Source organism: Gorilla gorilla, chromosome 10 (genome assembly GCF_029281585.2).
Source record: "Gorilla gorilla gorilla isolate KB3781 chromosome 10, NHGRI_mGorGor1-v2.1_pri, whole genome shotgun sequence".
Taxonomy (NCBI): domain Eukaryota; kingdom Metazoa; phylum Chordata; class Mammalia; order Primates; family Hominidae; genus Gorilla; species Gorilla gorilla.
Genome location: NC_073234.2, coordinates 56,095,072 through 56,109,673, shown reverse-complemented (window position 1 = coordinate 56,109,673; position 14,602 = coordinate 56,095,072). Strand labels below are relative to the sequence as shown.

The 14,602-nt window shown below is 41.3% G+C and overlaps 1 protein-coding gene across 1 annotated transcript in view; it reads right to left on the bottom strand.

Annotated features, from left to right (window-relative positions):
• Positions 1-328: 328 nt before the first annotated feature.
• Positions 329-14,602, bottom strand: part of LOC101144649 (putative protein PLEKHA9) — a 43,684-nt gene continuing 29,410 nt past the window's right edge. The window contains 2 exon segments of the mRNA XM_019038032.4: positions 329-959; positions 961-3,746. Of these exon segments, the coding sequence (XP_018893577.3) occupies positions 474-959; positions 961-2,040 (1,566 nt within the window). The 5' untranslated portion in view covers positions 2,041-3,746 and the 3' untranslated portion in view covers positions 329-473.

The window sequence follows — 14,602 nt, the reverse complement described above, 5'->3', positions numbered from 1 at the left end:
AATATATTATCTCAAGCATTTTTAAAATTTCATCTTCCAAGGGCTTAAGATTTAATAAGCAGCAAGCTAAAAACCATAGTCAACTGTGTAAATCCTTTGTACAAATAATCGATAAGATAATTTATTAGAGAATGTAATAGCCAATATAATACTTAATCTTGAGTAAATGAATAATTTGTGAAGGACTTCGTGACTTTTTAAGAAATTTGTAATCACATGGTAGATTTAGATCAATGCTTTGGGTAATTTCCGAATGTAAAATAATAAAAATATAATAGGATGAATTCTTGAAGTTTGGAATATAAAAAGCATGATTGATGCTGTGAAATCATGGTTTTTATTTTTTTTAATTTTATTTATTTATTTATTTTTACTTTTATTTTTTTTACACTTTAGCACTTTATTCCCTGAAGTTAGGAGGTGCTGCCCAGCAGCCATCATACCACCTCATCAGATTCCAGCCCATGGACCTCTTATAAAGCGTCCAGTATGGCCATCTGCTTCTCCATGGCAGGGAGGTAAAGGCTGAGGTCCCTCTGCATCCCAATACTGAAAGCTTTTTTCTGGTGGTCACCTTCCTTTATGGTTAACGCGGCCACAAAATCTTCATAGGATGGAGTTGCCCTTAAAGCTAACGCAAAAACCCCTCGAACTACCCAGCCATGGTGTTGCCGCAATGTTTTACCATATGCATTATTCAGGGCTGTCTGGATATCCTTTTCCCCATTTTTCACTTCTGTCAAAAATCCCTTCAAAAATTTGAGACCTCTCTTCAGCCACAAGAGGGCTTCAGTCGCTGAGTTCTTAACCTGGGCTACATCCGCCTCCACTTCATGCAGCACTATCTTCTGGAGAGTGGTAAACTCTTCTTTGTTGGTTATATACTTCTGATTTACTTTCTTAATATTTCCAACAAGATCCATCTTAACAGGAGCAAACACTGTAGGGCCAAATTTGTCTTAATACTGGAACCACAGCACAACATGATGCCAAGAATGCTTCTGTGGGAATGCTACTGTCTTCCAGAAGTTCAATGTCACTAAAGCTTGTGTTCATGGTACTAAAGAAAGTTGGGATAACTTCTTTGCCTTCCTCCCAGAGGCATTCTGGAGAGCAACTTGAGTCTGATCCAGACTGAGACAAGTTATTGTCATGATTTTTCAGGTTTTCCATTCCATCTTCCTTCATTATTTCACCTTGGACGGTTATATTATCATCTGTATTTTCCTCACTTGATATGCTGCAGTCTATCTCTGCAGATTTCAAATATAAGGAATTCTTATTTTTCATTAGGATTTCTTCCTCACCATTTATTTCCATATTTAAAGATCCATTTTCACAAGTGCTCAACTCCATTTGCCTTTCCAATGAATTATGAATTGGTATAATAGGATGTTTCATCTTGCTGGACTTGAGCGTGGCCAGCTGTGGTGATCCTGGTGGAGTGTGGTAGAGCAGCTCAGAGGTGAAGGCTGCATTTGCAATCTGCATGCATTCTTCCAAGGTCTTCAGAAAAGTATTACAGGTTGATTTCAGCAAAGTTCCCACATCAATTCCCTCCTCAGAATTGTACACACCAGTTGTGGTCACTTCTTTTGTTTTATCTACTTGCTGAACAAGGAGGTCACAGCAGAGTCTTAGTTCTGACATTTTGGTTTTCAAGTTTTCAGTGTTTTCAGCAAACTCTTTATCCTTCTGGGTCCTACTGTCAGTCAGGCAAGCCTTGGCTGATCCCAGGGCCACCAGCCGCTGCTATCTTTCAGGCAGACTTCTGGCCTTCAGGTAGAAATACTGTTCCCCGGGGATTATCAGGTCCATGCATGTATTATCTACAGAATGAACTTCAATTTCACAGACTGCCATTTGTATGCTCCCTTTGCAACCTTTCCAGGCATCTTCAGGAGAATCATAATAGGACAATATTCCCCCACAGAGAAGGAACCATCAAGGCTGCCAACCGCTCAGATAGTTGGTCCACTTGTACAGCACCCCCTCCATGGCGCCCACGGCCACTCGGCCCATGCCCACCGGCCCCCTCATTGCCCAAGGCCCCAGGAGGCGAGGAGCACCAGCAGCAGGGCCATCACCCGGTGCTGCCCAGATGCCCACTCCTGGTGCCCGGGCCCGGTGTGGGGGTGCCCGGGCCCAGTGTGGGGACGCCCGACCTGCCTCATCCTCGGCCCGGGGTAAATCATGGTTTTTAATTACACTTTCTTTAACTGTTGAATTATATCTACCTTCTAATGCCAATATTTCTAATTTGAAAAATCCCCCTCATACCCACCTCTTATTATTTAAAACAAAAACAAAACTCCATGTTTATTTTTCATATTTTTCAGTGAGGGCATCTGTGTAGTGGTATATGTGAACTGGTATAAGAACTTGCTCCCGGCCAGGCACGATGGCTCATGCCTGTAATTCCAGCACTTTGGGAGGCCGAGGTGGGTGGATCACAAGGTCACGAGATTGAGACCATCCTGGCCAACATGGTGAAACCCCGTCTCTACTAAAAATACAAAAATTAGCTGGGTGTGGTGGCGTGTACCTGTAGTCCCAGCTACTCTGGGGAGGGTGAGGCAGGAGAATTGCTTGAACCTGGGAGGCAGAGGTTGCAGTGAGCAGAGATGGCGTCATTGCACCCCAGCCTGACAGCCTGGCAACAGAGCGAGACTCCATCTCAAAAAAAAAAAAAAAAAAAAGAACTTGCTCCCTACTACTGAAATGAATCAGAATGGCCTAGAGTTCTTAGGGTGAGATGCCTGCTGAGCACCCAGAAGCACTGCCAAGAGTGATAGTGCCTTTCATGAGTCTCCAAGCACCACAGTTTGGCTCTCAGCTTAGCAGGTGTAGAAACTCAATTTAACCCAAGTATCTAGATAGCCTCTTGTGGACTCATATTAACCAAGTCATCTTAGATTGATGTATAAATCAGAATACCAATTAATTAAGTTGCACTGGAAAATACGTACTTTTTTGGTATAAAATAACTTATTTACATAATTTATATATATATAACATAACTGCTAATATGTACCTTTTTTATCTAAGCATTTCTAAGGTTCATGTAGCCAGAGACCGGTTAAATGTTGGTGCCCACTGTGACTAAGGTACCCGGCACACCGCTTTGCACATAGGAGCTATTTAATAAATGTTGGGAGAAAAGCTGAGTGTTGGGAGAGAAGCTGAGGCAGGGCTTGCATGTCTGACATAATATAAAAAAGCCTTGAAATATGTCTGGGATCCTGGGTCTAAAACCCCTCGTGGCCTTTGGAACACCAAGCTCTGCGCCAAAGGGTGGAAGGCTACCCTGATGCACCATAATCTAAGCCCAGGGCATAAAACCCCTTGTGGCTTGGAAAGAATCCAGGGCTCATGGCCTCTGGAATGTGTCTAGGCTGGCTGGCTCCTTGCTCCCTGCTCTCCCAGGATCTATTGTATCTTGAGTTAAAAGAATCTGCTCTCCATTATCTCAAGTAGCAGAGCAGTTGCTAAACCATCACAGCTGTAAATCATGTGCTTAATGCAATACTCCCTTTCAACCCCACATTCTCACCACCTGTTTCTTTGTTTGATCACCAATAAATAGTCTGGGCTTCCAGGGCTCGGGGCCTTCACAGCCTCCATACTCGCATTGGCCCCCTGGGCCCACTTTCTCTCTCAAACTGTCTTTTCTCATTCCTTTCACTCTTCTGGACTTCGTTGTCCCCACAACCTGGTGTTAGGTCCGATCACCCCAACAATAGATGCTAAAAAAAAAAAGAAAAAGAAAAAAATATTAAGAAAGAACAACAACAAAATGGAGTAAGACTAAGTGAAATGCTGTTGAAATCCCAAGTGCTTAGTATTCCATCCCACCTTCTTAAAGAACATACTTATGATAATTAATATTAGTTTTTCAGATTCTGTATTTTTTCTTGAGAAAAAAATTGGATTCTTCTAGACTCCTTGATTGTCAGTCTTCTTGATTCTCTTTATAACTCAGTCTTACTTTAGAGATAATAGATTCTAACTGATGAAGCATCAACTTTTCCAGTTAAAAATCTTCAACCCTACCTCTCAGAAACTTAACCCTGGTAAGCTTATTCAAACTTCCCAAGTCTCCCTAGTATCTATTAATAGACAATACCTTTCTTCTTTGAGGTAATCTCTCTAAATTCAGAGACCACCTTCTTCACCTGCATTTGTCGTCTATAAAGAGCAGCTGAAAGAAGAGCTAATGCTCAATTTTAGTGGTTAATACATGTTAACATATATTTTCCCCCTTGGGGAAAAGAGCAATCCCATATCAATGTCTGGTGCCCCAAGTGAGAAGGCATGAGAAAGAGGAAAGAAAAAGAAAGAAAGAGAGAAAGAGAGAGAGCGAAAGAAAGAAAGAATGAATGAATGCATTCTGGTGGCAGAGTAGGAAGCTTGGGCCCACCTCAACCCAGCCCACAGACACAGCAATTTAGCAACAATTCATGGACAAATTCCTTTGTGAGAAATCAGAAATGAATTGAAAGACTTCTGCATGCCAGGAGACTATGAAACCAACTCACTGAAACTATTAGGGAGACTCAAGACACCCTCTTGCTAGAGACACTGCCCTGGCACAGTGCCATACAATCAAGAAGAGACCCACTAGCTCCAAGTTTCACCTAGAGGATAAAAGGGGCTGGTTCACAGTACCCTAACTCTTCTAAGGGGGCTCCAGAAAGGACTCACTTCTGTTTTTCCAGTCTTGGAATGCTGAAAGATTTGGCACAGTCTAACCACCTGGAGGAAAATGGATACAGTGACTTGGGCTGGTAGATGTCATTGTTCCTCTCCCCTGCTCAGCACAGAGCAAGCTTATGAGAATGCCAGCATTTAGCCTCTCCTGAGGAGGGAAAGAATTGATCCATGTGTCCAGTACCATAACTCCTCCAGGCCTTCCCAAAGAACTTGCATCTGTCTCACCAGCCCTGAAGCTCTAATGGGTTCAGTACAATCTAGTCACCTGGAGGAGAGAAGAAACAGTAGCTCTGGCTAGTAGATGCCATAGCTCTTCCCTATCCATGGCTTAGCACAGGGCAAATAGGCAAAACACAGCTAACTGCTTCTTCCTGGGGAGGGAAGGAGTTAGAAGAGACCCTCATAATCTATGACTAGGCTGACTGGTGGGGGTCTTCACCTTTACCGTGCCAGTTTATGAAGACTGAGAGAGGTACCTGCTTTGTCTAACATGTAGACACAACACAGGGGGTCAAGAAAAATGAAGCACCAGGCAAAGATGTGCCAAACAATGGAACGAAATAAATCTTCAGAAAATGACCTAATGAAACAGTTATTTAACTTGTCTGATAGAGAATTAAAAATAGCTCTCATGAAGATGCTCATTGAGGTTAAGAGAAACAATGCATGAACAAAATGAGAATTTCAAGGAAGAGGTAGCAAATATTTAAAAGCATCAAACAGAAATATAAGACATGAAGCTGAAGAACACAAATGACCTGAAAAATTCACTAGAGAGGTTCAGCAGCATACTAGATCAAGCAGAAGAAAGGATCAGTGAACTCAAAGACAGGTCACTGATAATAATTCCTTCAGAGGAGCAAAAAGAAAAAAGAATGAAAAAGAGTAAAAGTAAACCTAAGAGAATTACAGAACACCATTAAGCAGACCAAATATGTATTGTGAGAGTTTCAAAAGGAGAAGAAAGAGAGAAAGAATGAGAAAACTGATTCAAAGAAATAACAACTGACAGCTTCTCAAATCTGAGGAAGGGAATGAACATCCAGATCCAAGAAACCCAAAGGGATGCCAAATATGAACCTAGGGAAATCCATGGGCCAGGCACAGTGGCTCACTCCTGTAATCCCAGCACTTTGGGAGGCCAAGGTGGGCAGATCATTTGAGGTCAGGAGTTCGTGAGAAGCCTGACCAACATGATGAAACCCCATCTCTACTAAAAATACAAAAAGTAGCTGGGCATGGTGGCGGGTGCCTGTAATCCCAGCTACTCGGGAGGCTGAGGCACGAGAATCACTTGAAACTGAGAGGCAGTGGTTGCAGTGAGCCAAGATCATGCCACTGCACTTGAGCCTAGGCAACAGAGCAAGACTTCAACTCAAAAAGAGAGAAAAAAAGAAAGAAACAAAGAAAGAAAAGAAAAAGAAAAAAAAAGGAAATCCACACTGAAATGCATTATAATCAAATTGTCAAAAGCCAAAGACAATACCAATTTTGAAAGCAGCAAGAGAAACAATTTGTCACATGCAAGGGGTCCTCCAGTAGATTATCAGCAGATTTTTCAGCAGAAACCTCACAAGCCAAAAGGGAGTAGGATGATATATTTGAAGTACTGAAAGAAGAAAAACCTGCCAACAAAGAATACCATACCCAGAAAAACTCTCCTTCAAAAATGAAAGAGAGGTAAAGCAGAAACCTCACAAGCCAAAAGGGAGTGGGATGATATATTTGAAGTACTAAAGAAGAAAGCCTGCCAGCCAAGAATACCATACCCAGAAAAACTCTCCTTCAAAAATGGAAGCGAGATAAAGACTTTCCCAGACAAACAAAAGCTGAAGTTCATCACCATTACACCTACCTTAAAATAAACGCTTTAAAAAGTTCTTCAAGTTGAAACGAAAGGCCACTAAGCAGGAACTCAATAGCAGAAGAGTGTGAAATGTATTGGCAGAGGCGGAATAACTTATAGCTTGTTACTGGCAACACACAATTTTCCATCTGCTATAATTTCTGACCACTGATCTACTTTTACCTGATATAAAAGATGTTTGTGGGCTGGACACAATGGCTCACACTTGTAATCCCAGCATTTTAGGAGGCCAAGGCGAGTGGATCACTTGAGATCAGGAGTTCAAGACCAGCCTGGCCAACATGGTGAAACCCTGTCTCTACTAAAAATACAAAATTAGCCAGGCATGGTGGTGGGTGCCTGAAATCTCAGCTACTTGGGAGGCTGAGACAGGAGAATCACTTGAACCTGGGAGGTGGAGGTTGCAGTGAGCCGAGATGGTGCCACTGCACTCCAATATGGGTGACAGAGAGAAACTCTGTCTCATACCAATGATGATGATAATAATAATAATAAAAGATGTTTGTGAGCAGGGAAAAAACCTCATCTTTTTATCATCAGTTTCTATCAAGTCAAAGGTCCAACTGAAAAGATAATGCAACTAACTAAGCATACCGTGTAGCAGCTAACTGAAGGACAATGACCAAAATATCTTATTGGGTTTCTGATTGTTTAAAAGTTATCACCCAAGAAGAGCCCATTTTGTAGGATAACAAATGTAGAACAATTCAAGTGTTGCACTGCTGTTGCCATTCATATTTAGCTTGGAGATAACAAGACACACAAAAATAACACTCCTCTGTCTGTATTTATCCTGCAATCATATGTGCCTAATTAAACTGTATTCAGAACTATGCATGTAAATCATGATAAATCTGTCAGATCCAAATTAAGGTAATGGGATAGTCCTGGTCCCAAAGCCAAATTTAAAATCTAGGTCCATATCTAATTAGAAAAGATCCTCAGTGCTTTTCCCAGGTCATTTTATAATACTGGAACCATTAGGAGCATCCCTTTAGAGATTCTGACACAACATATTTGACTTTGCCTCCTTAGAGTTTCTAGAGTGACAAAGCAATTGTTTTCTTTTGTTTTGTTTTTTGAGATGGAGTCTTGCTGTTGCCCCAGCTGGAGTGCAGTGGTGTGATCTCGGCTCACTGCAATCTCTGCCTCCAGGATTCAAGTGATTCTCCTGCCTCAGTCTCCCAAGTAGCTGGGACTACAGGCATGTGCCACCACACCAGGCTATTTTTTTTTTTTTTTTTTTTTTTTGAGATGGAGTCTTGCCTGTCACCAGGCTAGAGTGCAGTGGCATGATCTTGGCTCACTGCCATCTCCGCCTCCTAGGTTCAAGCAATTCTCCTGCCTCAGCCTCCCCAGTAGCTGGGACTACAGGCACACACCACCACACTTAGCTAATGTTTTGTATTTTTAGTAGAGACGGGGTTTCAGCATGTTGGCCAGGATGCTCTCTATCTCTTGACCTCATGATCTGCCCGCCTCAGCCTCCGAAAGTGCTGGGATTCCCCCGGCCTAATTTTAGTATTTTTTGTATAGACAAGGTTTCACCATGTTGGCCAGGCTGGTCTCGAACTGCTGACCTCAAGTGATCTGCCTGCCTCGGCCCCCAAAGTGCTGGGATTAGAGGCATGAGCCACTGTGCTCGGCCCGACTGTTTTTTAATTTGATGATGAGGAGTCTTCTGATATTTAGACCCCTGCTCAGTATAACACCAAGAAAATCCCAGAGGAAGGTATCTTGATTAAAAGATTATGTTTAACATAATAATCAAACAGTAATAATATTTATTTCTGAGAAAGTAAACTCAAATACCAGGGTTAGGGTGGCAGGAGAATTTATTTTCATGGCATACTTTTTACCCTGTTTAAATAGTTTAATATGATACATATTAATTTTCAGAAATAATGATCATGGACTTTTCAAATAGTATGGCAAAAAAGAAAAATAACTTCTTATATTCAATTTCCATATTTCTATATTTGAAACAAATTGCTACTTTGTACTTCAGAATTATGCATATGTCTTGAGAATAAAAATCTCATCCTGTCTGACTTTTGGGGCCCAGGGTTGTATAACAGTTTTCTATATGAAGAAGTTATAAAGTCAAATAAGTCCCTCATTCTAATTTTTGGCCCAAACCAGGACCATGTATACCCAAAATGAAGAACTACATAACAGACAGCTCAAGACTTCCATGGTTGCTGGTTGATCAGTCACCTGAACAACTCAGAACTCTGCTTAGAAAGTAGACAGTAAACACAAGATCACAATGGTGTCCCATGGGTGATGACAAGAAATATTGTGGGCTTTATCCTGCCCTGGGTCACAGCCTCAAACACAATATTGAGTTGCAAGCATAATGTAAGTCCAGGGTGGAAGCATGCACAGAAGTCAGACCTCCACTCTTTGCTTTCTTTTCTACCAAATGCCTAGGGAAATTTTCCTTCTTAAGGCTATTACTATTATCTTTATTATTAATGCTAAAATAACAATGTTGAGAATTATAATCATTGTGATGATGCTAATAATGACTAGTATTAATCAGAAGTCTGTTCTGGTCAAGTCCTTTTCTAGAATTTTAAAGATATTTTCTCATTCAACTTTCAGAACAACTCTATGAAGTTTTATTTTTTTCATTACCCAAATGAGGAAATTGAGGCCTAGCGAGTTACATAACTTGCTTAAGATCTCACAGCAACTAAGTGGCATAACCCATGTTGAACTCTTAGATTGTTTGACTCCAGAGTCTAGTTTCTTTTTTTTTTCTTGAGACAAACAGTCTCATTCCATTATCCAGGCTGGAGTGCAGTGGCGCAATCTTGGCTCACTGCAGTCTCCACCTCCCAGGTTCAAGCAATTCTCCTGCCTCAGCCTCCCATGTAGCAGGGATAACAGGCGCATGCCACCACACCCGGCTAATTTTTGTATTTTTAGTAGAGAAAGGGTTTCACCACGTTGGCCAGTCTGGTCTCGAACTCCTGACTTCAAGTGATCCACCCGCCTCAGCCTCCCAAAGTGCTGGGATTACAGGTGTGAGCCACCACGCCTGGCCAACTCCAGAGTCTATTTTCTTAACTTGTACTTTTAGCCATTCTAATCTTCAATCCCAGTAGTGAAATTAATTGCATAATGCATGCCAACAAGAGAATCCGAGCTCTTTAGATTTCTAAAAATCTCATTAGATTGTTTTTACATTTACTTTTCGGTCAACCTTGAATTATCTAAGGGAAGATATGTATATCTAGCCCTCTTGGATTACCTACATTATTGCTTTGCTAATTTTTTTTTAATCCCTTAGGATTCACGTCCTATCCTATCAGGGAAGGAGGGAAACCAGAAGAGGTAGAAGATAGATCAGTCAATTGTGCTACTATAACAGCTTTGAGTACAGCTGAGAGGCTTTGAAACTAACACATAAAATTAAGCTTCAGGATTATCTGCTTCTTTAGTACTTCATGCATCTGGATATAATGAGATGAGTCAGCCAGTAGCCAAATACCACTTACAATTGTAATGTAAGTATTAAAAGGAAAAACTTTACATATTATACTTCTGCCATTGTTGCCCAAATAATTTTGCATAATTTATGTTTTTTTATGGTTGGAATTCTGCAAATATAATTTATGAATAGCATTTAATTGCTATTAAATTATGAAGGCAAGCTAATATATTAATTACTTTCATATCGATTTTTTCCTCTTTTGCTTTACTATAATTTTTCAGAAACTAGCCATATTAATAATCCAAAAGTTATGCAGACAAATCAGAATCTGTCTCATATGTAATGATTTCTAGACATGATGATCCACAATTTCCCTTGATATTTCTTTCCTGAATTTTTCGGTACTCATTGAAGGAATTGCTCTTTCATATCTAAATCCTATTCCTGTGGATGAGACGCATTTCTTACTGCTCCATCCCTGGGAGAAAGAGTAGCTTGCCATAGGAACAGGGAAGGGTTACTTTATATACTATGAAATGTTCTGAGTTTTATATATGTGGAAAAGATCCAGAAATTAAATTTTAATAAGCCTCCAGATTTGGGCAGCAATCAAAGATTTTCTCTATAGCAACAATTACACACATCACTGATCTGAGATCAAATATTTATGTCTTCTCCTACATGCTAGAGAACTAGCATTTTGCTAGTTACTGTTATTACCAGGGCAATTCAATAGAGGGCAAAAGAGACTAAAAATGTCATTTCACATTGGAAATTGTAAGAAAAAGCAATAACAAGCCTGGAAAAGATTAAATGCAATTGGAAATGAGTCTAAACTGAAATAAAATACTGTATTTTAGTAGATTTTAGTAGGGCTATAATTTTAACTTCTACTAAAAAACTGTCGTTTTGCCTATCGCTGAAAAGAAGACACAAAAGAAGACAAAAAGCCTGATGCTAGCAGGAAACAAAAGCTCTTCCCCATTTCCTAAAAGTTCTTTCTTTTCTAGAAGTATATTGTTTGAAGGAGACTCTTCCATTATGCCTTGGGGAAAATGTAACTATTTTTTAAAAAGTGAAATATAAATTATTCTCCCCTTTGGAAAAACTTTGTTTCCTTTGGTGTTGTTAACATAGAAAGCAGTAAATAATTTCTGCTCATTGCAGGACTCCATCAAACAATACCAATGTCTCATTTACCTTAAAGGACTAGAGTTTGCTTTGCATTGCCAGCAATATCACTGCCACCATTATCACCACATTATCAATTGCTATACTGTAATATCTTTGGGTGTGCAATCTTGCAGTAAATGCTCCTGCACCAGGTATTTTTCCAGAACTATTATAGAGCTACCCTTGAAGAATTTGTGATTTAGGAACTTACACTAAATTATTATATCCCCATCTTACATGACTTTATTTCTTTTCTGTTCACATTTCTGGGTGATTTTACTTGGTTTCAAAGAAGCTATAAAATTCTGTTATTTATTCTCAGTGGGTTTCAAATACACAACCCAACTGGCCTCTCTGGGACCTCAATCTCCACTGGGGCCTCTAAACTAGGAATGGCTGCAGTGAGGATATGGTCCTTGGATGAAGTGCTTGTATAATCCAGATCAGCAGGCAGGGCTCGGCGAGAAAAGGGAACTGGTCATGGATGGCAGGCAGTTCTAAACGAATGGCCTGCCTGGCCAGAATTCAGAAGAGGGAGAGAACACGGGGTCTACCTGAGTCTGGAAAAGCTTCACGGAGAAGGATCTTGAAGCAGGGATAAGGTTCACAGGGGGCTAAGAGTGGAGGAAAGTTGATCTCCAGATGATGTAATGTGAAGTAATGGGTAGATGGAAGGAGCCAGGAATGTTCAGGAAGCTGTAAAGAGACCTGTCTGGCTATGGTCGTGTTTATGAAGACAAGAAGTAGGAGGTAAGGGTGAACAAGCAGGTTGTAGCCGGCCTTGAATGGCAGGCTCAGAGATCTGAATTTCATTCTCCATTCATGTGGGAGTTGCTGAAGATTTCTGAAATAGAGAAGTGACAGGATGAAAGTGCTGTTCAGAGAAGATGAATGCGGAAGCTAAATGATAGGGCCCAACTCCCCATCTCTCTGGGAGGGTTAGAAGCTTAAATTTGACAAATGCCAATTAGCAAACCCAGATGGATTTCACATAGATCCATTCCCCTTCCAGCTTTTTATGGTTTTTCACTTCCCTAACTCTGCTCAAGCCCTTGCCATGCCCCCTTCCTACTCCCTCATTCTCCCTTTGAAAAGCCCTATCACCAGCCACCCAGCCTGCCAGCTCATGCCTGTAATCCCAGCACTTTGGGAGGCTGAGGTGGGTGAATAACCTGAGGCCAGGAGTTTGAGACCAGCCTGGCCAACATGGTGAAACCCGATCTCTACTAAAAATACAAAAATTAGCTGGGCATGGCAGCACACACCTGTAATCCCAACTACTCGGGAGGCTGAGGCAGGAGAATCACCTGAACTCGGGAGACGGAGGTTGCTGTGAGCCGAGATCGCACCACTGCACTCCAGCCTGGGTAACAGGTGAGATCCTGTCTAAAAAAATAAAAAAGAAAAAGAAAAAGAAAAGAAAAGCCCCATCACCTCTGTACAACTTGGGTTGGAGTTCAACTCTTCCTCACTGTCAGTAGTTATTAAATAAAATATGTTTTACCATTTTAACTGATGTGTGGCTGTTTTTCTTTGACAGAGGCCTGAGGTTTAAACAATTTGAGGAACCTTCTTTAAGAAAAGGAATACAAAATTACAAATACAAAACTAAATATGTGGCTTTGGAAGGGGCATATGCAAATGAGGGCCCCTGAGCATAAGCAACCTTAGCTTCATGATAAATCTTCATCTGGTTGACCAGATAGACAAGGTGTCTGCTTTCTTGAAGCTTAGGTTCTAGAGGGAGTGGAGAGGAGAGATAGGCAATAAGCAAGTACACGAATGGGAATTTTTAGAGAATAATAATTACTCTGAAGCAAGTAAACTGGCATGGTAGAGTGGGGAGGAGGAGAAGAGAACAAGAAGAGCTCTGCTTTCGGGCATGGTGGCTCACACCTGTAATACTAGCACTTTGGGATGCCAAGGCAGGTGGATGACCTGAGGTCAGGAGTTCGAGACAAGCCCAGTTAACATGGCAAAATCCTGTCTCTACAAAAATACAAAAATTAGTGGGGCACCATGGTGTGTGCCTGCAGTCCCAGCTACTTGGGAGGCTGAGGCAGGGGAATTGCTTGAACCCGGGAGGCAGAGGGTGCAGTGAGCCAAGATCGCACCTCTGCACTCCAGCCTGGACAACAAAGCAATATGGTCTCAAAAATAAAAATAAAAAATAAAAAAGAAGAGATCTGCTTCCAATGTGCTGTCTGGGTAGGTCAACTGCATTCCAAGCAGATAGTATGTCTGAGAGACATACTACATGCCATACGGCATACAGGTATAAGCCATACGGCAGGACATACCAAGTGGAATAGAACATGAGGTCCAGGATGTTAGGCAGGAGACAGATCATGTAGGGCCTTATAGGCTACTGTGAGGTTCAGAAGCTGGATTTAGTTTTAAGCATTTTGGTTATCTATTGCTACATAACAAACTATCTCAAAACTTGGTATTTTAACGCAATTACCATTTTATGATTTCTCACAATTCTGTGAGTTGACAGGCTCAGCTGCCTGGTTCTTCTGCTTTGTGTGATGTCAGCTGGGACCACAGTTAGTTGAGGGTTCCACTAAACTGGACAGTCAAGATGGCTCAGTCCCTTTTCTAGCACCTTGGCTGAGATGACTAGACAGCAGGACTCTGCTGGACACTGGCACAACTGGACTCTCTCTCTCTCCATGTTGTTTCAGCGTCTCTCTAATGCAGAGATATCCAATCTTTTGGCTTCCCTGGGCCACAATGGAAGAAGAAGAATTGTCTTGGGCAACACATAAAATACACTAACATGAATGATAGCTGATGAACTAAAATTAAAAAAAAAATCACAAAAAAATCTCATAATGTTTTAAGAAAGTTTACAAATTTGTGTTGGGCCACATTCAAAGTTGCAGGCTGCATGTTGCCTGCAGGCAGTGGGTTGGACAAGCTTGCTCTAATGTGATCTCTCCAACAAGATACATAGACCTCTCATATGAAAGCTCACGGAATCTAAAATTACAAAAGTAGAAGCTGCTGAGACTTCTTAAAGCTTCAGCTTTAAAACTGGCACAGTATCACTTCTGCGTTCTACTGGCTCAAGTGAGTGACAGCACTCAGATTAAATGAGGGAGGTGAACACATGAGCATGTGAATATGGAGAGACATGGTTCACTGGAGGCCAGCTATCACAGAAGCCACTTACTTTTTAAAAGACCACTCTGGTTGTGGAGTATGAACTGCAATGTTAAATCAGCTTAACAATAACCCATGTTGGGCACAGTGGCTTATGCCTATAATCCCAGCACTCTGGGAGGCCGAGGTGGGTGGATCGCCTAAGGTCAGGAGTTCGAGACCAGCCTGACCAATATGGTGAAACCCCGTCTCTACTAAAAATACAAAAATTAGCCAGGCGTGGTGGTGTGCACCTGTAG